Genomic DNA, 26,279 nt, shown 5'->3' on the forward strand with positions numbered 1-26,279 from the left:
CAGGAATAAAAGAATGATTAGGGTAGGAATAGGTCCAGTCAAGGATAGTAGTGGGAAGTTGCGTGTGGAGGCTGAAGAGATTGGGGAGACACTGAATGAATACTTTTCGTCAGTATTCACTCAGGAACACGACATTGTTGCCGATGTGAATACTGAGTCACAATGAAGTAGAATGGATGGTTTTGAGGTATGTAGAGAAGAAGTGTTGGAAATTCTGGAAAGGTGAAAATAGATAAGTCCCCTTGGCCTGATGGCATTTATCCTAGGATTCTCTGGGAAGCAAGGGAGAAGATTGCAGAGCCATTGGCCTTGATTTTTATGTCCTCGTTGTCTATAGGAGTAGTGCCAGAAGACTGGAGGCTAGCAAATGTGGTTCCCTTGTTCAAGAAGGGGATTAGGGATAACCCTAGTAACTATAGGCCGGTGAGTCTCACTTCTGTTGTGGGCAAAGTCTTAGAGAGAATATTAAGGGATTGGATTTATGAACATCTGGATAGGAATAATGTGATCAAGGATAGTCAGCATGGTTTTGTGAAGGTCAGGTAGTGCCTCACAAACCTTATTGAATTCTTTGAGAAGGTGACTAAGGAGGTGGACGACGGGAAAGCGGTAGACGTGGTGCATATGGATTTTAGAAAGGCGTTTGATAAGGTTCCCCATGGTAGGCTACTTCAAAAAATACTGAGGTATGGCATTGAGGGTGAGGTGGAGGTTTGGATTAGGAATTGGCTGGCTGGAAGAAGACAGAGGGTAGTAGTTGATGGTAAAGGTTCATCTTGGAGAGCCGTTACTAGCGGTGTTCCGCAAGGATCTGTTTTGGGACCATTGCTGTTTGTCATTTTTATAAATGACCTGGAGGAGGGGCTAGAAGGTTAGGTGAGCAAGATTGAGGATGATACGAAAGTCGGAGGAGTTGTTGACAGTGAGGAAGGTTGTGTCAGGTTACAGTGGGATATAGATAAGCTGCAGAGCTGGGCAGAAATGTGGCAAATGGAGTTCAATGTAGCGAAGTGTGAGGTGATTAACTTTGGTAAGCGTAACAAAAAGATGGGGTACTGGGCTAATGGTCGGAAACTTGGTAGTGTGGATGAGCAGAGGGATCTTGGTGTCCATGTATACAGATCTTTTAAAGTTGCCACCCAGGTAACTAGTGCGGTGAAGAAGGCATATGGCGTTCTGGCTTTTATTGGTAGAGGAATTGAGTTCCGGAGCCCTGAGGTCATGTTGCAGTTGAATAAGACTCTGGTGCGGCCGCACCTGGAGTAATGTGTGCAGTTTTGGTCGCCATCCTATAGGAAGGATGTGGAGGCACTGGAATGGGTGCAGAGGAGGTTTACAAGGATGTTGCCTGGTATGGAAGGAAGATCGTATGAGGAAGGGTAGAGGCACTTGGGGATGTTTTCATTGGAGAAAAGAAGGTTTAGGGGCGACTTGATAGAGGTGTACAAGATGATTAGGGGTTTAGATAGGGTTTACTGTGAGAACCTTTTTCCACGTATGGAGTCAGCTATTACGAGGGGCATAGCTTTAAATTAAGGGGTGGTCTGTGTAGGACAAATGTTAGGGGTAGGTTCTTTACTCAGCGAGTCGTGAGTTCATGGAATGCCCTGCCAGTAGCAGTGGTGGACTCTCCCTCGTTATGGGCATTTAAGTGAGCATTGGATAGGTATATGGAGGATAGTGGGCTAGTGTAGGTTAGGTGGGCTTGGATCGGCGCAACATCGAGGGCCAAAGGGCCTGTACTGCGCTGTATTCTTCTATGTTGTATGTTCTATTTTCTGGAGAGTTTGGGTATAGAATGTTCCTTCGCAAGTCGGGAATAGAATGTTCCAGACAATGCCTGGTATAGAATGTTCCGGGGAATATCAGTTATGGAACATTCCAGAAGAATGATTCAGTCCATTCCTGCAAGATCAGGTATGAAGGTTCCACGGAATGTTAGGTTTGGAACGTTGTGGGGAATGTTAGGTACGGAATGTTCCATGGGAAGGCCAGCTAGAGAATGTTTCAGGGAATATCAGTTCCACAATGCTCCGTGGAATGTCAAGCATGAAATTTTCTGGGGAGTATTGGGTCTGGAACATGAAACAGAATTTCTTTCCTGGGAAATGACAGGTACAGAATGTTCCGGAGATTGCCATGTAAAGAATGTTTCCTAAATGTCGGGTGCAGAAAGTTACAGACAATGGCGGGTCTAGAATGTTCTGGAGAAAGTTGGGTATAGAGCACTCTGGACAATGTTGGATATCAAACGTTCAGTTGAATGTCAGGCAGAGCATTTTCCAGAAATGTTCTGGGCAATGTAAGGCATTGAACTTTCCGGAGAATTTGAGTATAGAATGTTCCTTAGAATGTCGGGAATAGAATGTGCCAGAGAATGCCATATATAGAATGTTCCGAGGAATGTATGGAACATCCCGAAAAATGTTGTGTATGGAATGCTCCAGAAAAACGTTTGCTTAGAATGTTCCAGGGAATGTGATGTATGGAGCTTTCCAGAGAATTTTGGCTGTAGAATGTTCTGGAAAATGTCATGTCTGCAAAGTTCTGAGAAATGTTGTGAGAAATATGTTCTGGGGACTGTCTGATGTAGAATGTTTCAGGTAATCTCATGTACGGAGTGTTCCAGAGAATATTCAGTATAGTATATTCCGGTGTATGTTATCTGTAGAATGTTCTCGGGAACGTTGGATTCAGACAGTTCTAGAGAATGTGAGGTATTGAATATTCCAGGGAGTTTTGGTTCCAGAATGTTCCGGGAAATATCGGATATGGATCGTTCGAGCGAAAGTTTGGTACAGAATGTGATAGAGTCATAACTATCCACAGACAAAAGTCATTTTGTCCATCAAGACTCCCCATTCCGATAGCCATTCAGCCCTTCAAACCGACTCGACCATTCAATATGATTCTGATTGATGACACTGTATCCTGAGCTCCACCATCCCAAGATAAGCGTGAACTCTGTTTTTATTCACGGATCTACCTTCCTTTATCGCAAAAATGTTCAATGTCTCAGCGTCCACTGCACTCTGGGCAAGAAATGTCTTCGTCAAAACAACTATGTACGCTCGAGCTGTCGTCTCAGCACTTTGTATGCTTACTGTTTTGATTGGTTACGCCCTCTGATCATCTTTATGAACCACAGGTTCATCATCACAGTGAGGCTCTTTTTGATTAGTTTATTTTTTCTGAGTGCAGCCAAATATTCGCTTAATAGTCTATCTTCTGTCCCTAAGACTGTAAGACACACGAGCGCAATTCAGCCATTCGATCCACTGAGACAATTCGGCCATTTGATTATGGCTGGTATGTTTTTAAACACCATTCACCTGCTGCACCCTGCTTATCAACTGACCATCGCCTGAGTGTATTTTCACATCCTGCTATCGACAAGATGTAAGTCAAGAGCTGCAGATTCAATTCTGTGTCTTTTCTCTCCATCAGCATGGGCTTCCGCGTGGGTCTGAACACATGACCAGCTGAGCAGGTCTGCATACTCCCAGTTTCTTCGGGTCCGTTAGATCTGTTCGGTTGATGCTGAATTTCAACCTGCAATATTACCTCCTTTTGCTCACGTGAGAAAAGCCACCCTGCCCTCATGTCCCACCACACAACCCACCCTTGAACTCTGAGGCGCCTTCAGCCTTCAACTGGAACTGACCCATATCATGCGCTCCTTCTCTCTCCCCTTCCCCTCCTTCACAGATGAAGTTATCCATTAATGCTGCAGTACACATAACACTTACCAATTCTTACAACACGTCGGTAAACCCTTTTTCTAATGAAACTAAACACATAGAAACGCTCACCTTGTCTCGTAATCACTTAAAGTATGAGTGACAGTTAACTGCCACAATTTCCATATTTTACTAGAAATATTTGTTTTATTCTTGAACTCTAAAGTTAACATTAAACAACAATTAATTGCAACTCTAAATATTTGTTGTCTACCTCCCACTCAGTAACAATATATTGATCAAATAAAGCACCTATTAACTTTACAGCAGCAAACGTTTCAGAACCAGACAGCGACTGTCGTCCCAGGTGTCAATATTCCTCTGTCTGTAGGTCTCCCTGGATCGTCTTCGTTCTTCTGCTGCTAATATTTTCCATGAGAAAATGTACCGTTAATACAGGGTGTTGTGAACGGCAGTCTGTCAATGTGAGTTGGTGCTCTTTCTCGCTAATTGTCCAAAATGCCTACTTTTCTTCCTCCCCCAAAACATTGGATTATCTCATGGCTTCGATGATGTCAAAACAGTAAGATTCGAATTCGTGTCAGTTTTGGCATCTTTGTCAATAACTTAAATTGATTGGTTAAAGTCGAACTGGTGTGAAAATAATCGAGGTATCGAAGTTACAGGCAGATGTTTCACATGTTCCAATTTTCCAGCACACTCTGTGCCTTGACAGGTGACTGACAGCTTTCAGCTTTCCCTCCCTCTTAAAGGTACAGTAAACGTCTTGAATACCATAACACCTCCACCGTTACGAATAAAGAATGAACCATTAAATGATAAGATGTCTTCATTTTTGTTCAATATCTTGACCCTACTGCCATGAAGGGCATACGACATTAATCGAAGTTCATCGTGTTTTCCGGGTCCTGGAGGGGGAGGGGGAGCAGCCCAAAGTCGTGGTCCATATTGGCACCAACGACATAGGAAGGAGGAGTGCCGAGGATGTTAGACAGGCTTTCAGGGAGCTAGGTTGGAAGCTCAGAGTTAGAACGAACAGAGTTGTTGTCTCTGGTTTGTTACCCGTGCCACGTGATAGAGATTCGAGGAATAGGGAAAGAGAACACTTAAATGCGTGGCTACAGGGATGGTGCAGGAGGGAGGGATTCCGGTTTTTGGATAACTGGGGTTCTTTCTGGGGACGATGGGACCTCTATAAACAGGATGGTCTACACCTGAACCTGAGGGGCACCAGTATCCTTGGGGGGAGGTTCGCTAGTGCTCTTCGGGGGGGTTTAAACTAACTCTGCAGGGGCATGGAAACCCAGATTGTAGCTTCAGGGTGCAGGATCTGGAGTGTAGGGAGGTTAGGAACATGGCATCAATCTCCAAGGAGGGTGTCTGTAAACAGGAAAGTGGCTTGAAGTGTGTATACTTCAATGCAAGAAGTATACGAAATAAGCTCGGTGAACTTGCAGCGTGGGTTGGTACCTGCGATTTCAATGTTGTGGCCATTTCAGAGACATAGCTAGAGGAGGGACAGTGATGGTTGTTGCAGATTCCAGAATTTAGATGTTTCTGTAAGAACAGAGATGATGTAAAAGAGGGGGTGGTTTGGCATTGTTAACCAAAGGTAGTATTACAGAAGCTGAGACAACTATAGGAAGGGTTTGGAGGAATATGGGCCGGATGCTGGCAGGTGGGACTAGATTAGGTTGGGATATCTGGTCAGCATGGACGGGTTGGGCCGAAGGGTCTGTTTCCATGCTGTACATCTCTATGACTCTAAGCCTTCTTCTTCCTCTTGACCAGAGATTCCACTTCCTTCGTAAACCACGGCTCCCGTGCTCTACAGCTTCCTCCCTGCATGACAGGAACACACTTATCTAGGACACACAGGAGCTTTTCCTTGAATAAGCTCCACGTTTCTAATGTGCCCATCCCCTGCAGTTTCCTTCCTAAATCCTTGGATAAGTCTAGAGGTTTCCAAGAATAGTTACAGGGATGAAGGGGCTTGTCATATGAGGTTCAGTCCAGGACTCTGGGTGGTATATGATGGAGTTAAAAGGTTTGTGGGGGGGGGGGGGGGGGGGGGAAGGTGGAGGAGGGAAGGGAGACTATTTGCAACGTACACAACACGGAGTAACCTGGAATGAATGAATATGGAGAAATTATTTCCACTACTTGGAAAGACTAGGACCAGAGGGCACAGGGACAGCCCAAGAGAACTGAGATGGGAAGGGATTTCTTCAGGCAGAGGGTGGGGAATCTGAGCAACTCAATGCTGCAGAAGGCAGTGGAGGCCCAGGTCATTCAGCATTCTTCAGGCAGAGATAGATGGGTTCTTGGTTAATAAGAGGACAATGGTTTCAGGGAGAAGGCAGAGCAATGGGGTTGAGAAACATATCAGTCATGATCGAGCGATGGATCAGATACAGTGGGCTAAACAGTCCAATTCTGCATTTTACAGTTTTATGGACACTTCAACTGCTCATCCAGATACTTCTTAAAGATTGTGAGGTTTCCCACCTCAAATACCCTCCTAGGCAAGGTATTCCAGATGGCCACCACCTTCAGGGTGAAAAGCATTTTCCTCAAATTCCCTCTAACATCCTGCCTTCCACTTTAAAATTATGCCTTCTTGTTAACTAATATTTCAACCAAGATGAACAGCTGCTTTTCATCCACTCTGGCCATGCCCCTCAATCTTAAACACTGCTGTGAGGTTCCCTCACCAACCTGAGCTTCTCCAGCCTGTCTTCATCACTAACCTGCTCCAGCCCAGGCAGTATCCTGGTGAATCCCCTCTGTACCCCCCTCCCAGTACAATCACATCTTTCCTATAGTGTGGGCACCAGAAACTGCACACAGTCCTCCAGCTGTGGCCTCCCCAGACTCCTGTACAGCTCCACCAGAGCCTCCCTGCTCTGATCATCCAAGCCTCGACTGATAAAGGCAAGTGTCCCCCATGGCTGCCTTACCCCCTCCCAGTACAATCACATCTTTCCTATAGTGTGGGCACCAGAAACTGCACACAGTCCTCCAGCTGTGACCTCCCCAGACTCCTGTACAGCTCCACCAGAGCCTCCCTGCTCTGATCATCCAAGCCTCGACTGATAAAGGCAAGTGTCCCCCATGGCTGCCTTAACCACCCTATTAACCTGTCCTACCACCTCCAGGGATCTGTGGACAAAGACCGCAAGATTCCCTGTTCCTCTGAGCTTCCTTCCGTTCTGCCAGCTATTAAACAGATATCTTATATCAGTCTAACTCCTTGATGATTTTCTTGTTGCCCTAAAGCTCCCCTGATTAATTTTCAAAGATGCCTATGTTCACTTTAAATCACTGTATTCCTTTTCAGATATTTAAAGGTGCTCTCATTGTCAGTTTTTTTATATTCCTTGCTGGTTTGACCCTGTAATATATTTTCTAATCTTCCTTTACTTCTTCCTTTACTGCATTCTGAATTTATCCCAGTCTTCAGAGTGATGACTGACTTTGGGTTCATTTCTTTTAACTTTGTTTTCTCTTTCACTTCCTTGGTTAGCTATGGTTTGTTTATCCCTCTCTTAGAATCTTCCCTCTGTACAGGGATATAATTTTGCTCAGGGTCATGAATTACCTCCTCAAATGTATGCTACTGCTTGCTTACTGTCTTTCCTGCTAATCTGTCCACCCAGTTCACTTTAGCTAACTCTATCCTCAGTTAGCGAGTGTTGAGAAGATGTGTAGCGCAGGTTGAGGTTCTGGATGTAGGTTTGCTCGCTGAGCTGGAAGGTTTGGTTTCAGACATTTCATCACAACACTAAGTAACATCATCAGTGAGCCTCTGGATGAAGCACTGGTGTTAGTGACTTACTTTTTATTCATGTGTTTAGGTTTCCTTGAGTTAGTGATGTCAGTTCCTGTGGTGATGTAATTTCCTGTTCTTTTTCTCAGAGGGTGGTAAATGGGATCCAAGTTGATGTGGTTGTTGATAGAGTTCCAGTTGGAATGCCATAATTCCAGGAATTCTCATGTGATTCTCAGTTTGGCTCGTCCTAAGATGGATGTGTTGTCCCAGTCAAAGTGGTGTCCTTCCTCATCCGTATGTGAGGATACTCGTGAGAGAGGGTCATGTTGTTTTGTGGCTAGTTGGTGTTCATGTATCCTGGTGGCGAGTTTGCTGCCTGCTTGTCCAATGTAGTGTTTGTTACAGTCCTTGCACGGTATTTTGTAAATGAGATTAGTTTTGCTTGTTGTCTGTATGGGGTCGTTCAAGTTCATTAGCTGCTGTTTTAGTGTGTTGGTGGGTTTGTGGGCTACCATGATGCCAAGGGGTCTGAGTGGTCTGGCAGTCATTTCCGAGATGTCTTTGATGTAGGGGAGAGTGGCTAGGGTTTCTGGACATGTTTTGTCTGCTTGCTTGGGTTTGCTGCTGAGAAATTGGCAGACTGTGTTCATTGGTACCTGCGACATTTGAATACATGGTATAGGCGATTGTCCTCTGCTCTGCGTAGTTCCTCTGTGCTGCAGTGTGTGGTGGCTCATTGGAATAATGTTCTTATTCGTTTGTGGGTGTTGGGATGATTCCTTCTGTAGTTCAATATTTGGTCTGTATGTGTTGTTTTCCTGTAGATGCTGGCTTTCTAACTGTGCAGTCAGTGTTTCCTTAGCCAGGTTGATGTTGGTGAATGTGAACAGGGCTGTTACATCAAAAGAGATCGTTATTTCATTCTCTTCTATCTTAGTGTCTTCAGGAATACTTGGGTGGAGTGGACAGACTGGCGTGAGTGTTTTAATCTTTGAGGAGAAAGTGAGGTCTGCAGATGCTGGAGATCAAAGTTGAAACTTTATTCCTGAAGAAGGGCCTGTGCCCGAAACGTCGAATCTCCTGTTCCCTGGATGCTGCCTGACCTGCTGTGCTGTTCCAGCAATAAAGTTTCAACTGTTTTAATCTTTGGTCTAGCTCCTTGGCCACTCTGTAAGTTGGTGTTCCAGGTAGTAAGACTATTGAGGGGGTTCCTGGTTTGTGAATTTTGGGTAATCTGTAGAAGCGTGGTAGGTTGGATCATCTGGTTTCATTTTTTGAAACTCAATCTTGTTTAGTTCTCCAGATTTCTGAAGTTTTTCTGAGTAGGGCTGTGATTCGGTTCTCTCATTGTGGGGTCGGGTCTATCGCCACCTGTTGGTAAGTGTTGGTATCTGCAAACAGTGTGTTCGCTTTCTCAATGTGGTCTCTTTGATTTAAAATAACTGTCAAGCATTCTTTGTCTGCAGGTAGGATAATTTTTTTAAAAATCTTCGAGTCCTTCTAGTACTTTCCTTTCTTGTGTATAGAGTATTACAGATTACTTAGTGTGGAAACAGGCCCTTCGGCCCAACAAGTCCACACCGACCCGGCGAAGCGCAACCCACCCAGACCCATTCCCCTACATTTACCCCTTCACCTAATACTACAGGCAATTTAGCCTGGCCAATTCACCTGACCTGCACATTTTTGGATTGTGGGAGGAAACCGGAGCAGACACGGGGAGAATGTGCAAACTCCACACAGAGTCGCCGGAGGCTGGAATTGAACCCGGGTCTCTGGCGCTGTGAGGTAGCAGTGCTAACCACTGAGCCACTTTCCTTTTTCCTGCTTAATGTTGGTGCAACTGTCTGATAGTTTGCTGAGTTTCTTCTGTGCGTTTGTTATCTTTCCGTGTTGTTCCTAATGCTGCTAAGAAATCTTTCTGGTCTGCATCCTGGAAGTTGTAATTTAATTCTCTTACTAAGATGGCTTTTTCATTGTCTGTTAAGGGTCGATCAGTTAAGTTTTTTTATCCATGCTTCTGGGTTGTCTGTGTTATTATTTTGTGTGAGTGTGTCTAGTATTTTCTGCAGGTCTACTGTTTATATTTTCTGTGTTTGCCGCTGTCTAATGTCTATGGCTCGTTGTACAGTGTCTGCCCATTCATAGTCTGTCATGTTAGTGAGTAAGGTTTTTGGTGCAAAATCTCCCAGATATATTGATGGGAATACATGATACCAGCCACCAGGATACATGAACACCAACTAGCCACAAAACGACATGACCCTCTCTTACTAGTATCCTCACATACAGACGAGGAAGGACATCACTTCGACTGGGACAATACATCCATCCTAGGACAAGCTAAACAAAGACATGCACGATAATTCCTAGAAGCATGGCATTCCAACTGGTACTCTATGAACAAACACATCGATTTTGACCCCATTTACCACCCTCTGAGAAAAAGAACAGGAAATTACATCACCACAAGAAATGACATCAACCACCCAAGGAAACCTAAATAAACAAATAGAAAGTGTGTCACCAACAAGAAAGGCAGCATGGTGGCTCACTGGTTAGCAGTGCTGCCTCTCAGCGCCAGGGAGCCAAATTCGATTCCAGCCTCGGGTGAATGTCCGTGTAGAGTTTGCACATTCTCTATGTCTGCGTTGGTTTCCTCCCAATATCCAAAGATGGGCAGATCAGGTGAATTGGCCATGATACATTTCCATAGTTTTAGGTGCATTAGTCAGGGGTAAATATAGGGTAGGGGAATGGGTCTGGGTGGGTTACTCTTCAGAGGGTCGGTGAGGGCCAAAGGGCCTGTGTCCATACTGTAGAGAATCTAATCTTAAAAAAACACCAGCGCTTCGCCAGAGGCTCACTGATGTTACCTCATATGGTAACAAAACATCTGAAAATGAACCTTCGAGTTCAACAAGCAAGCTTACAGCTATCCTCATTTCACTGTCATTCCCTTTAAGTTATACTGTGAAAATCTCATCAGTTCTCCCTCTACACTGTCCCAATCAAACCCTCCCAGGTGAGGGATAGCAGAGTACATTACCTGAAGTAGGTAGCAATGCAGAGGATTACAACCAGCATCGGATAATAAATATAGAATCCATCAGCAATGAAGGATATCACCCGCATTGAGCCCATTATCTGAGGATAAATTGGAAACAATTTGTTAAGTCAGGCAAATGTCATTACCCCAAAACCCACCCATCATCAGCATAATCTTCCTCTCACCCCCAACCACCCACATCTCCTATCTCTCACCGAGGTGTAAGCAGTCTGCTCTCTGTGCTGATGTGAAATTGCGGAATCCATGTGGATCAGTCCCAAGAAATTCAGACATAATGGTGGTGTCAGACGGCAGAACAACCTGTAAATCAAAACAAAATTTATCCTGATCCATAAGTCTGCGCTATAAATCCTTCTTCCAGCCTTTTCACAGCTCTATGCTGCAAATTTTTGTGTCAACTGCAAATCTGGTGCAGAACATTCACTTCCTTCTGCCAGATCATTAATGTATCATTATAAACAGTTGTGGTCTCAGCGCAGATCCCTGTGGAACCCCACTGGTTACCGGTCACCGACTTGAAAAAGAACCCTTTATTCCCACTCACTGTTTCCCACCCGATTCTCTACCCAATAGCTAATTCTCTACCCATGCCAATATGCTACCACCAGCACTTTGGGCTCTTATGACTTAACCTTTTGAGAGGTACTTTGACAAACAGCTTCTGGAACTCCAAATACTATACATTTACTGGCTCCCTCTATCTACTCTAGTTGACACTTCCTCAAAACAATTCTAATAAATAAGTCAGACACGATTTCCCTTTTGTGGAGCCATGCGGACTCTGCTTGATTAGATAACAATTTTCCAAAGGTCCTTAATATTTGACTCCAACATTTTTCCAACAATAGAGCTGAGGTTAATCAGCCTAAACATTAGCTGCTTTATGCCTCCCTCCCTCCTGAATAAGAATGTCACATAGTATTTTTCCAATCCCCTGGTGCTTTTCCAGAATCCAACGGTATTAGAAAATTAGAACAGCAATGGAGGTTCACCAGATGAATCCTAGGGATAACAGGCACACCTTAAGAAAGATTGAGAAGACCTGGTCTGTATTTTCTAATTTTGAATGAGAGGTGCAGAATATATCCTGGAGAAAGTGACGTTCTAGCCACTTCAGGTCTAGGGACACCCTCAATGCTAATAGAGAATGTTCCAGAATTTGCAGCAGGTTAGTACACAGATACAGTGAACAATATTCCTGATGATGACAAGTTTTCTCAGTGCCCAGATATCTGTTTAATGATTAAATTCAATCCCTTCCCTAAGGCAGACATTGGGATAACTAGCCTCAAGTTGACTCCATCCTTTCTTCTTCCTGTGTCAGTGGGACTAGCATTGCTACTACCCAGTCTGGTAGAACATTTCCTGATATCAGAGTTTGGGAAAATTCACACCAGCACATCTGCTGCCCCATTCTCTTTGAAGACCCTCAGAAGAAATCCATCTGGACCCAGAGACGTGTCAGCCCCAGCTCCAGTCGGTTGCTCAATCCCACTTCCTGATGTTTGGGACGTTACAAACGGGCAGCAGTGACAGTGAGGTTAGAGCTGAAGTGATTCACAGCAGGGATGGAATGTGTTACTGATCCTCGATGCTGAAGAAACAAACAACTTTGTTTCATTTGATTTCACCTGCCATTTCCTTTTCATCCACTATTAACTCTCCATTCTCACTCTCTAGGGGCTAACACTTAGTGCACTTATTCCATTTTAAAAACCTGGGAAAGAGTGAGCCAGTCAAGTGGGTTTTGTTCTGGATGGTTCGATTTGATTTGATGCATTATTGTCACCTGTACCTAGATACAGTGAAAAGTTTTGTTGTGTGTGCAGTACAGGCAGATCATAGCATACAAAGTGCATTAGGGTAACAGAGTAAGGAATACAATGTTACAGCTGCAGGGAAACTGCACAGTGAGATCTACATTAAATTTCCTAATAATAGCAGGGAAGAAGCTGTCTTTGAATCTATTCATACATATATACAAACTCTTATATTTTCTGGCTAATGGAAGATGGTGGAAGATAGTATAGCCGGGGTGGGAGGGGTTCTTGATGGTGATGCTTGCCTTCCCGAGGTAGCCGGAAGAATAGATCGAGTCAGCAGATGGTTTAAGTGATGGATTGAGCTGCATTCACAACTCTCTAGTTTCTTGCAATCTTGAAAGAGCAGTTGCCATACCAAGCTGTGATGTATCCAGATAGGATTCTATGGTGCATCTATAATAATTGGTAAACGTCCCTATGAACATCTCAAATTTCCTTCGGCTCCTCAGGGAGTCCAGAATGTTGTGCTTTCTTCACCATTGTGTCGATGTGGGTTGACGAGGACAGATTGTTGGTGGTTGTCATTCCCAGGAACTTGACGCTATCCACCATCTCCACCTCAGCCTCATAGATACAGACAGGCGTGTGCCCTCCACTCCCCTTCCTGCAGTCAATGACCAGCTCCTTCATTTTGTTGATATTGATGGAAAGTTTGTTGTCTTTACACTATGCGGCTAGGCACTCAATCTCTTTCCTGTATTCTGTCTCATCATTATTTGAGATCTGACCTACAATGGTGGTGTTGACAGCGAACTCATTCATCGAGTTCAATCTGGCCACATAGTCATGAGTACGCAAGGAGTATAGTGGGGCTGAGGACACTGCCTTACAGGGCACAGAGTTGAGGGTGATGGTAGAGGAGGTGTCATCACCTATTCTCACTGGTTGCAGTCCATGGGTCGGAAAGTTAAGGATCCAGTTACAGAGGGTGGAGCAGAGACCTAGAAACCAGAATTTGGAAATAAAGTTTTGAAGATGGAAGTGGAGTAAATAAGGAGTTCAAAAGTGTGTTGCTGGAAAAGCATAGCAGGTCAGGCAGCATCCAAGGAGGAGAGTCGACATTTCAGGCATAAGCCTTTCACGAGGGATGTGATGAAGGGCTTATACATGAACATAGAACAATACAGCACAGAACAGGCCCTTCGGCCCACCATGTTGTGCCGAACATCTGTCCGAGCTTAAGCACCCATCCATGTACCTATCCAATTGCCGCTTAAAGGTCACCAATGATTCTGACTCTGCCACTCCCACAGGCAGCGCATTCCATGCCCCCACCACTCTCTGGGTAAAGAACCTACCCCTGACATCCCCCCTACACCTTCCACCCTTCACCTTAAATTTATGTCCTCTTGTAACACTATTGTACCCAGGGAAAAAGTTTCTGACTGTCTACTCTATCTATTCCCCTGATCATCTTATAAATCTCTATCAGGTCACCCCTCACCCTTCGCCGTTCCAATGAGAAAAGGCCTAGCACTCTCAACCTCTCCTCGTACGACCTATTCTCCATTCCAGGCAACATCCTGGTAAATCTCCTCTGCACCCTCTCCAAAGCTTCCACATCTTTCCTAAAGTGAGGCGACCAGAACTGCACACAGTACTCCAAATGTGGCCTTACCAAAGTCCTGTACAGTTGCAACATCACCCACGACTCTTGAATTCAAGCCCTCTGCTAATGAACGCTAATACACCATAGGCCTTCTTACAAGCTCTATCCACCTGAGTGGCAACTTTCAATGAGCTATGAACATAGACCCAAAGATCCCTCCTCCACCTTTCTAAGAACCAACCCTACCGTTAACCCTATATTCCGCATTCTTATTTGTCCTTCCAAAATGGACAACCTCACACTTGGCAGGGTTGAACTCCATCTGCCACTCCTCAGCCCAGCTCTGCATCATATCTAAGTCCCTTTGCAGCCGACAACAGCCCTCCTCACTATCCACAACTCCACCTATCTTCGTATCATCTGCAAATTTACTGACCCACCCTTCGACTCCCTCTTCCAAGTCATTAATAAACGAAATAAATGAAACATCAACTTCCCTGCTCCTCGGATGCTGCCTGACCTGCTGTGCTTTTCCAGCACCACACTTATCAGTTCTAATCTCCAGCATCTGCAGTCCTCACTTTCTCAGTCAATAAGCAGCATCCTTGTTCTGCAGATGTTCCAGGGATGAGTGTTGGACCATTGATACTTTATTAGTAAGTGTGTCGAAGACTGTTTACCAACCAAGTTAATCTGAATGTTTCCCAACTGGAAATCATGGATGGCCTGGGAGATCCACTTCCTACTGAAGTCCATGTCTGACCTGTACAAGTTGGGCAATCCTAACCTATACAGGAAATCCTGTATGACCTTTGTAAGGCCATCAGAGACACCAAGAGGCAATATCAAACTAAGCTTGAGGTCCAGACCATCAACTCAAACACCCAACCTTTGTGATAGGCTACAAAGTGAAGCGGAACAGAATCGAGAGTGTTGGTACATCCCGACCTGACAAACTCAATGCATTCTGCACTTGCTTTGAACAGAAGATCAGTGAAACGTTGTCACCTAGCCAATCCGCTCGATGCAGTATCGGCACAGTAGACATTAGATCTTTTCCCCAGGGTGGGGCACTCCAACAATAGAGGGCATAGAACAAAGAACATCCTTGTAAATTTTTTCTCTTTAATAACATCCTTCCTATAAGCTTGGTGACCAAAATGGAACACAATACTCCCAAATGCCCTCACCAACGTCCTGTACAACTGCAACATAACTTCCCAACTTCTATACTCATTGCCCTGACTGATGAAGGCCAGTGTGCCAAAAGCCTTCATCAAAAAAACAACAAAGACAATTTGCAGCCCAGAAACAGGCCCTTCGGCCCTCCAAGCCTGAGCTGATCCAAATCCACTGTCTAAACCCATCGCCCAATTCCTAAGCATCTGTATCCCTCTGCTCCCCACCTACTCCTGCATCTGTCCAGACACATCTTAAATGAATCTACCGTGCCTGCCTCTACCGCCTCTGCTGGCAACGCGTTCCAGACACCCACCACCCTCTGTGTGAGGTACTTGCCGCATGTATACCCCTTAAACTTTTCAACTCTCACCTTGAAAGCAAGACCTCCTGTTATTGAATCCCTCACCCTGGGAAAAAGCTTATCTCTATCTACACTGTCTATACCCTTCATGATTTTGTAAACCTCAGTCAGGTCCCTCCTCAATATCCTTTTTCCTAATCTAAACAATCCTAAACTCAACCTCTCTTCATAGCTAGCACCTTCCATACCAGGCAACATCCTCGTAAACCTTCTCTGCACCCTCTCCAAAGCGTCCACATCCTTTTGGTAATGTGGCGACCAGAACTGTACACAGTATTCTAAATGTGGCCGAACCAATGTCTTGTACAATTTTAACATGACCTGCCAGCTCTTATACTCAATACCCCGTCCAATTAAGGCAAGCATACCATATGCCTTCTTGACCACTCTATCCACCTGTGCAGCAACCTTCAGGGTACAATGGACCTGAATGCCCAGATCTCTCTGTTCGTCAACTCTTCCCAAGGCTCTTCTGTTCATTGTATAATTCGCTCTAGAATTAGTCTTGCCTAAATACATCACCTCACATTTGTCTGGATTGAACTCCATCGGCCACTTCTCCGCCCAACTCTCCAGTCCATCTATATTCTCCTGTATTCTTTGACAAGGTTTAGGGCAAGAGGAGAAAGATATAAAAGGGACTTAATGGTGCATGTATGGAATGAGCTGCCAGAGGAAGTGGTGGAGGCTGGTACAATTACAACATTTAAAAGGTATCCGGATAGATATATAAATAGGAAGTGTTTACAAAGATATGGTCAAATTGCTGCAAATGGGACTAGATTAATTTAGGATAGCATGGACAGGTTTGACCAAAGGGCCTGTTTCCATGTTCTACATCTCTAGAACTGTATTTGTTCAACTGGTCTGCCATCTTTTTGATGTCCATGAAGAATTCACCTGATTCTAACTGCCAGGGACCTCCATCTGCCTTCACCAGTCTTCTTCTCTTCACATATCTATAGAAACTTTTGCAGTCTTTTTTTATGTTTTTCGTAAGCTTACCTCCTTTTGTATTTTTCTCTTCCAAAGTAAACCCTTTGTCCTCCTATATGCTTCCTCTTTGGCTTTAACACGATCCCTGATTTCTCTTGTCAGCCATCTTCCCTGTTTTACTCTTATGCCGGATAGAGATATACAACTTTTGAAGCTCATCCATGTGTTCTTTAAATATCTGCCACTGCCTACACACTGTCAACCCCTTCAGTATCCTTGGTCAGTTTATCTTAGCCAATCCATGCCTCATGCCATCAAAATAAGCTTAAGGACCCTGTCTCAGATTTAACTGTGTCCCTCTCCACCTTCATGAAGAATTCTATCATATTTTGGTCACTCTGCCCCAAAAGATTTCTCCCTACAAGGCGGCTAATTAATCGTATCTCGTTACACAACTCCTAGTCTAGGATGGTTTGCTCTCTGTTGGTTCCTCAACATATTGGTCGAGGAAATCATCCCTCATATATTCCAGGACATCCTCTTCCATCACATTGCTACCAGTTTGGTTAGTCCAGTCAACATGCAGACTGAAGTCATCTTTAATAACTGCTGCACCCTTACTGCATGCATCTCTAATTTCCTGTTTAGATACAATCCCCAACCTCGCACCCACTGTTTGGTGGTCTATACACAACTCACACTAACACTTTTTGGTGTTCCACAGCTCCACTCATACAGATACCAGATGATCCAAGCTAAACGTCCTTTCTTAGGATAGCCCGGACATTGAGTTCCCACCTTTGGTCACCCTGGTCTCTCTGATCCCATCTCCATTATATCCATTAATAATGGTCTGTGCAGTTTATTCATCCACCTTCGTGCAAATGCTCTTCGCATGGAGAGACAAAGCCTTATGGCTCTTTGTTGTTTTTTGATGGCCCTTTTGGAGTTATGTTGTATGTGACCCTTTCTGATTTGTGTCTTTGGTTTCTCTGCCTTTCACTTTCACGCATTTTGTCTTTTGTTTCTGTCCCCACTTTACTTCCCTCCAACCTCCTGCATTGGTTCCCATTCCCCTGTTATATCAGTTTAAACTCTCCCCAACAGCACTAGCAAACACTCCCCCCAGGACACTGATTCCAGTCCTCCCCAGGAGAAAACCATCCTCTTGTAGTAACTATATTTATATGGTGAGTCCCATTTAGTGTCTGATCAATGGTAACAGCCTACAGAGATGACCCAGGCTGGGATGACTGACCTCTAATAACCACAACCATTTTCTTTTCTACCAGGTCTGACTCCAAACAACAGTGTGTTTTGGTTCTAAAGTCACTAGGACTCCTTGATGCCACACTCGGTCAAATGCAGCCTTGACGTCCCTCTCCCCTCCCCTCCCCTCTGGAATTCAGCTCTTTTGTCCATGTTTGACCCAAGGCTGGAATGAGGTCAGGAGATGAGTGACCCTGGGGGATCCGAAACTGGGTGTCGCTGAGCAGGTTATTGCAGAGCAGGGGCTGCTTGATAGCACTGTTACTGACACCGTCCACCACGTTACTGATGATTGAGAGTCAACTAAAGGTGTGGACACCTATGGGATACTTGTCTCTACCAGACAGGGGACACAATATTACAAGCTGGAAGCTAATGCTGGATCGATATGAACAGTACACAGACCAAAGCTGAAGGTATCTCTTCAGCTCAAGGAGTTGGTCAGGCCTGAGGCCACATGACTGGGTGGTTTCACAAGCAGTCATTGTGCCAATCACAGGCTGTTGCTCTCCAGCGAGTGCTGTGGCCAACACAGTCGATTGAATTCAGTGCAGAGCCCTGTTGCCTGAGGGGCAGTGGGTTCAGATGATTAGGATGGCAAATGGAACTTGGGTGTTTTTTCACGAAAGAGATGGAAAATAAAAGACTCCGTCAACTGTTTGGAGCATTAGTAAGTGCAGAATTGGAACATTGGGCAGAGTTTTCATCTTCCAAAGGCAGATACAATCACACTGGAAGCAGGTCAGGGAAGCTTCACTTAGCCGATTGCTGGGATTATAAGAATTATGAGAAAAGCCTGGTCCAAAGCTCACTGGACTTTAGATGCGACCTTATTACAAGATGAAACATTTTGAAGGGGCTTCACAGGTTAGACAAAAAGGCATATTTGACAGAGTTTTTCGAAAAAGTGACCAAGAACGTAAATGAAGGTGGTGCTGTTGATGTGGCTTATATGGATTTTAGCAAAGTCTTTGACAACTTCCCACATGGGAGACTGAAAGAAGGCAAAGGTTTATGGATTCAGAATAATGTGCCTGAATTCCCGAGGTAACATGAGAGTGACAGCCCTTGACATCAAAGCTGCATTCACCAGAGTGAGGCACAAAGTAGCCCGAGCAAAACTAGAATCAATGAGTATCGGGGGCAAACTCTCTGCTGTTGGAGTCATACCTCGCATAAAGGAAGATGGTTGTGATTGTTGGAGGTCAGTCATCTCAGCTCCAGGACATTGCGGCAGGAGTTCCTCAGGGTAGCGTCCTCGGCCCAACCATCTTCAGCTGCTTCATCAATGACCTTTCCACTGTCATAAGGTCAGAAGTGGGGGATGTTCACTTATGATTGCACAATATTTAGCAACATTCACAACTCTTCAGGTACTGAAATCATTCACGTTCAAATGCAACAAGATCTGGACAATATCATGGCTTGGGATGACAACTGGCTAGTAATATTTGCGACAGGCTATGACCATTCCCTTTAAGGAGCAAGCTAACCACCACCACCCCTTGACATTCAATGGTGTTACCATCACTGAATCCCCATTGTCAACATCCCCATTATCAACCAGAAACTCAATTGGATTCACCACATGACTGCAAGAGCAAGTCAGAAGCTGGGAATCCCGTAATTAACTCCCCTCCTGACTCCCCAAAGCGTGTCCACCATCTACAAGACACAAGTCAGGAGTGTGAATACTCCCCACTTGCCCTGGATGGGGGCAGCTCCAACACTCAAGAAGCTTGACACCATCCAGGATAAAGCAGCCGCTTGATTGGCACCACATCCACAAACATTCACTCCCTCCACCACTGACACACAGTAGCAGCAGTGTGTACTATCAACAAGATGTACTGCAGAAATTCTCCAAAAATCCTCAGACACCACCTTCCACACCCATGACCACTTCCACCAAGAAGGACAAGGGGAGCAGATACATGGGAACACCACCTCCTGCATGTTCCCCTCCAAGCCATTCACCATCCCAACTTGGAAATATATCGCTGTTCCTTCAGTGTCACTGGGTCAAAATCCTGGAAATTCCTCCCTAAGGGCACGGCAGATCAACCTAATCACATGACTGCAACTGTTTAAGATACTTTCTCAAGGGTAAGCAGTGAAATGCAATGAATGTTGGTCCAAACAGCAACACCCATATCCCATCAACAAATGAAATAAAAATGCAATCTGGTGACAGTCCAGAGTGCCTAATGGGAGTGGAATGACTCAGAGACTTCGACAGGTTAACAGTTGGTGGAACTCCGGCAGATGGAGGTCAATACGAGGGAACAGTGATCTCAAGTGGTTCTCAAAGTTGCATCATCGCTAAATGGTAAGGAGAGGGGAGCTGTGAGAGAATGGAGAGCACAGCACAGCAATCACTGATTGGACAATGATTGCAGATGGTGAAAAGGTGACAGGGATGTTTGTCCGGTTGAGGGAATACTGGAAATAATAGACCAGCTGCAGACAACTCTGATCATCTCTCTCTCTCACTCAGTCACTGAGGTGAACTGAGGGCACTGCCCACAGAATGAAGGTTGAACTTATAAAAGACAGTCAGATTAGATCTTGATCAGATAGACCAAGGAGTGGCAGATGCAATTTAATTTAGATAAATGAGAGGTGCTGCATTTTTGGAAAAGCAAATCAGAGCAGGACTTATGCACTTAATGGTAAGGTCCTAAGGAGTGTTGTTGAACAATGACCTTGGAGTGCAGGTTCATAGCTCCTTGAAAGTGGAGTCGCAGGTAGATAGGATAGTGAAGGTGTTTGTTATAGAACACAGAACACTATAGCACAGGAACAGGCCCTTCGGTCCACGATGACGCCAAATTAAACTAATCCCTTCTGCCTGCCCTTGGTCCATATCCCTCCACTCCTTGCATATTCATGTGCTTATCTAAAAGTCTCTTAAATGCCCCTATTGTATCTGCCTCCAGCCCCACTCCGTGGCAGCATGTTCCAGACTCCTACCAGTGTTTTAAATAAAAACCTTGACCCTCACATATCCTTTCAACTTCCCCTCCCCCCCCCACCTCACCTTAAATGCATGCTCCCCATATGCCTTCTTTACCATCGTATGCCTTATGCCTTCTTTACCATCCTATCTACTGGTGTGGCCACTTTCAGGAGCTATGGTCTTGAACCCCAAGATCCTTCTGCCCATCGATGCTGTTCAGGGTCCTGCCATTAACTGTATGCTTTTCCTTGACATTTGATCTCCCAAAGTGCAGCACCTCACACTTGCCCAGATTAAACTCCATCTGCCATTTCTCCGCCCATATCTACAACTGATCGATATTCCCGCTGCATCCTTTGACAACCTTCTATGTTATCCACCCATGTTTGTATTGTTGCAAACTTACTCACCAACCCATATATATTTTCATCTAAGTCATTTATATATATCACAAACAGCAGTGATCCCACTATGGATCCCTGTCGAACACCACTAATCACAGACCTCCAGCCCTCTACCACCACCTCTGCCTTCTGTGTGCAAACCAATTCTGAATCCACGCGGCCAAGTCATTGTGGATCCCGTGCAGCTCAATCTTCTGGATGAGCCGAGCAGGAGGGACCTTGTCAAAAGCCAAACTAAAATCCATGTAGATAATATCCACTGCTCTAACCTCAATCATCTTCATCATCATCATTATCTTGAAAACTCAATCAAATTAGTAAGACCAGTTATCCTAAATTAATCTAGGTCCCACCTGCCAGCACCCAGCCCATATCCCTCTCAACCCTTCCTATTCATACAACTATCCCCCAGATGCATTTTAAATGTTGCAATTGTACCAGCCTCCACCACTTCCTCTGGCAACTCATTCCATACACATACCACCCTCTGCATGAAAAGGTTGTCCCTTTGCTCCATTTTATATCTTTCCCATCTCATCCTAAATCCGCACAAAGCCATGCTTTTCCAAATGTGTGCCCTTATTGGTCAGTGCATTGAGTACAAGAGTTGGGAGGTCATTTCGTGGCTGTAGAGGGGATTGGTTAGGCCACTTTTGGAATACTGCATTCAGTTCTGGTCTCCTTGCTAGAGGAAGGAAGGATGTTGTGAAACTGGAAAGGTTTCAGAAAAGATTTACAAGGATGTTGCCAGGATTGGAGGGTTTGAGCTACAGAGAAAGGCTGAATAGGCTTGGACTGTTTTCCTTGGAGCGCTGTAGGCTGCGTGGTGACAGGCAGACACAGGCAATCTCTTTTCCCCGGGGTAGGGGAGTCCAAAATTAGACAACATAGGTTTAAGGTGAGAGGGGAAAGAAATAAAAGGGACCAAAAGGGACAACTTTTTCACACAGAGGGTGTTGCATGTGTGGAATGAGCTGCCAGAGGAAGTGGTGGAGGCTGATACAATTACAGCATTTAAAAGACATCTGATGGATATATGAATAGGAAGGGTTTAGAGGGATATGAACCAAGTGATGGCAAATGGGACTAGATTAATTTAGGATATCTGGTCAGCATGGACGAGTTGGACTGAAAGGTCTGTTTCCATGCTGTACATCTGAGACTACTTTTTGGGCTTCTAGGCTAATAATCGCTGAAAGATGACAGTAATCTGTACGAGGTATTAAAAGGTTCCAGGGTAGACTCAGTTTGTTTGGAACTGCCCAAATGCTCTCTGCTCCAGGACGCACAATATATACATGGGGCCACACACAAACCTGTAATCAAAACACAAGTGCAAAACTGAAGGAAGACTGGGTAAGAAGGGCTTCACTTACTGGAAAGCTGCTTTAGTGAAAAAAAAACAGCAATTTCAAAGCAACAATTACAGCTGCTGAATCAGTGGATTAAAAGGATATTGACCAAACTTGACAAATAAAAATGACACTCAGATCCGCCATGACCTCATGGAAGAGCACAACAGACTGAAAGGGAATTTTCTGTTGCTCAGCTTGTCTCAGTCATATTCCCCTGAAATCCGATGAATTTTTGGATGCTGCCTGGCTGAGAATGCAGGGTGATGGGTTTGTAGGGTTCTCAAGATACTCACATTCCACTGAAGAGTAGACTATAGGCATCAGTCTGCTGGTGTGGAGCCAGGTAGTAGTAATTAAAAATACGAATCCTGAAGACAGTGGAGTAGATGCAGTTACTCAGGAAGAAGATACTAATGAAACAGGCGAGCTACATGGAGTAAGAGGAGAAGGATTAGTATCTGGGGGAATATGACTGAACTCAGACATCCAATCCCCACAATGCCTGCTCCCACCTCCCAAAATCAAAGAACCTTATACACAGCATTCACAAACTACATCCACACCCCAGTATCCTTTTCTTAAGGTTCATTCATGAGACTTGGGTGTCACTGTCTCGGCCAATGTTTATTGCCCACCCCCAGTTGCCCTTAAGGTGGTGGTGGTGAGCTGACTTCTTTCCCCACCACAATCCACCTGCCTTGGGTAGATGCACAATGCCCTTAGGAACAGAATTTCAGGAGTTTGACCCAGTGACACTGAAGGAACTATGATATATTTCCAACTCAGAATGGGGTTAGGCTTGGAGGGGAACTTGAAGGGGGTGACATTCCCACATTTCTGCTTCCCTCGTCTTTGTACTTGGAAGTGGTGGTGGGTTTGGAAGGTGCTAAGGAGCTTTGGTGAATTTCCGAGTGCATCTTGTAGATGGTAGCAGCATTGTGTATTGAGTGTCAGTGGTGGAGGGAGGGGATGTGGTGCCAATCAAGCAGACTGCTTCGTACACAACAAAGATAAAGGAACAAAATTAGGCATGTCAGCTCATCAAGTCTGCTCCACCATTCGATCATGGCTGACATTTTCTCAACCTCATTCTCCTGCCTTCTCCCAATAACTCTGATGCCACACTCAGTCAAATGCAGCTCCCCTCCCCTCCGGAATTCAGCTCTTCTGTCCATGTTTGAACCAAAGCTGTAATCAGGCCAGGAATTTGACCCAGGTGACAATATACTTCCAAGTCAGGATGGTGTTCCCATGTATCTGCTCTCTTAGTCCTTGGAGCTAGACTTGGCCCTGGTGGAACCCAGTGAACTGGGTGTCACTGAGCAGGTTATTGCTGGATTTCACTGTTACTGACACCTTCCATCACATTACTGAGGATCGAGAGTAAGTTGGTTGGGTGGTAATTGGCCGGGTTAGATTTGTCCTGCTGTGTGTGTCTGGGACATACTTGGGCAATTTTGCACATTGTCGGATAGATGCCAGTATTGTAATTGTACTGGAACGGCTTGGCAGGTTCTACTGCTATTGTTGGAATGTTGTTAGGGCCCACACACTCTGCAGGATCCAGTATCTCCAACAGTTTCTTGATACAATGTGAAGTGAAGTGAACTGTCTGAAGACTTGTATCTGTGATGTTGGGAACCACAGGAGGTGGCTGAGGTGGATCATCCACTTCTGGCTGAAGATTGCTGAGAAAGCTTCAGCCTTATTTGTAGCCCTGATGTACTGGGCTCTTCCATCATTGAGGTTAGGGATATTTGTGGAACCTACTCCTCCAGTGAGTTGTTTAAATTGTCCACCACCATTCACAACAACACATCAACAAAATAGATGTACACAGAGATCTGGGTGTTCAGGTCCATTGTTCCCTGAAGGTGGCAACACAGGTCAGTAGAGTGATCAAAAAGGCATACTTTCCTACACCAGACGGGGTATTGAGTACAAGAGTTAGCAGGTCATGTTACAGTTGCTTCAGACTCTGGTTCAGTCACATGTGGAATACTGCGTACTGTTCTGGTCCCCACATTACCAAAAGGATGTGGATGCTTTGAAGAGGGTGCAGAGGAGGTTCACCAGGATGTTGCCTGGTATGGAAGGTGCTAGCTATGAAGAGAGGTTGAGTAGATTAGGATTATTTTCATTAGAAAGACTGAGGTTGAGGGGGGAACCTGACTGAGGCCTACAAAATCATGAAGGGTATAGACAAGGTGGATAGCAAGGAACTTTTCCCCAGAGTGGGGAACTCAATTACTAGGGGTCACAAGTTCAAAGTGAGAGAGGAAATGTTTAAGGGAGATATGTGTGGAGAGTTCTTTTTGCAGAGGGTGCTGGATGCTTGGAGGAGATGGTAGAGGCAGACACAATAGCATCAGTTAAGATTTATCTAGACAGATACATTGAATGGGGAGAGAGCAGAGGGATACAGCTCCTTAAACAAACAGGCAACAGGTTTAGACAGAGGATCTGGATCGGCGCAGGCTTGGAGGGCCGAAGGGCCTGTTCCTGTTTTGGAATGTTCTTTGACTGCAGAGCTTAGATCTGATCCATTAGTTGTGGGATCACTTAGCTCTATCACTTCCTGCATGGCACAAAACATCCATTTTGTTGCTTCACCAAAGATGAAAACTACTCCGTGACACCTCATGCCCAGTGTTGAGTCACTAGGTCTTTTTGAAGTCTGTGTTACACAACACAAAGACCATGCAGTGGTCACTGTTATGGACAGATACATCTGCAACCCTCGACATTTGCCGCAGACCCAGTCTAGCAGCGATGTCCTTTAGGACCCGACCAGTTCAATCCACAGTACTGCTGCCGAGCCACACTTGGTGATTGACACTGAAATCCCCACCCAGAGGACATAATGTGCCCTTGCTATCCTCAGTGCTTCCTCCAAGTGTTGTTCAACACGGTGGAGTACCGAGTCATCAGCAGGAGGTTTTGTTGCCCACGTTTAAAGTGAAGTTGTGAGACTTCATGAGTTGTGGTATCAATGTTTAGAACTCCCAGAGCAACTCCCTCCTTGACTGCATACCACTATATCACGACCTGTGCTGGGTCTGTCCTGCCGATGGGACGGGACATATCCAGGGATGGTAATGGGGTCTCTGGGACAGTCATACTCACAGAATCCTACCTTACAGACAATGTCAGGCTGTTGCTTGACTAGTCTATGAAACAGCTCTCCCAGTTTTGGCATTAGCCACCACGAGTTAATGAGGAGGATTTTGCAAAGTTGACAGGGCCGTTTCTGTTGTTGACTTTTTCAGTGCTTAGGTCAATGTCAGATGATCTGTCCAATTTCATTTCTTTATTGAGACTTTGTAGCAATTGACTTCACCCACTTTGTGTGAATCCAGATCCGCAGAGGACCAGGTGAGGACGGCAGATTTCCCTTCCTAAGGAACTTTATAACAACCAGTGGTCACCTGGCAGCCATTAGGGCCAGTTTTCTTTTAAGCCTCGATTTTTACTGAATTCATATTTCAACGTCAGCTGCAGTGGAATTTGATCCCAGTCCAGAGAACATTAGAGTAGAGGCTGGGTCACTAGCCCAGTGACATCAGTCAACAATTACACCATTGCCCCCTCACACCTGATACTTATCGATGCCCTCACACACTGGCACCCACCTCGATGTAGAGGTAGTTGTAGGTTTTCTCAGCCACCTGGATGAAGATAGCAAAGAGCGAGAGGACGGGTTTGGTGCTAAAAAAAGTGCATTCGGACCAGACGACGATTATTGAGAAGAGCGAGAGAACCACAGCCAGAATCCGATAACACCAACTCCGCAGCAAGCATTCCCAGTACCACTCTGCAGGAGAAACACATGGCACAGAAAGTGATTCCGGGCTGGATTGTGGAGGAGGGGGGGGGGGGGGGGGGGGGGAGTCGAAGA

The 26,279-nt window shown here is 45.1% G+C and overlaps 1 protein-coding gene across 1 annotated transcript in view; it reads right to left on the bottom strand.

The window, feature by feature from the left end:
• Positions 1–26,279, bottom strand: part of lmbrd2b (LMBR1 domain containing 2b) — a 75,877-nt gene that overhangs the window by 19,447 nt on the left and 30,151 nt on the right. The window contains exons 11-14 of the mRNA XM_043702925.1: positions 26,014–26,195; positions 22,675–22,808; positions 10,738–10,843; positions 10,523–10,620 (exon numbers count right to left, since the gene is read on the bottom strand). Coding sequence (XP_043558860.1) covers positions 10,523–10,620; positions 10,738–10,843; positions 22,675–22,808; positions 26,014–26,195 — 520 coding nt within the window. The remainder of the gene's footprint in view (positions 1–10,522; positions 10,621–10,737; positions 10,844–22,674; positions 22,809–26,013; positions 26,196–26,279) is intronic.

The sequence above is a fragment of the Chiloscyllium plagiosum genome, chromosome 2 (assembly GCF_004010195.1).
Source record: "Chiloscyllium plagiosum isolate BGI_BamShark_2017 chromosome 2, ASM401019v2, whole genome shotgun sequence".
Lineage (NCBI taxonomy): Eukaryota > Metazoa > Chordata > Chondrichthyes > Orectolobiformes > Hemiscylliidae > Chiloscyllium > Chiloscyllium plagiosum.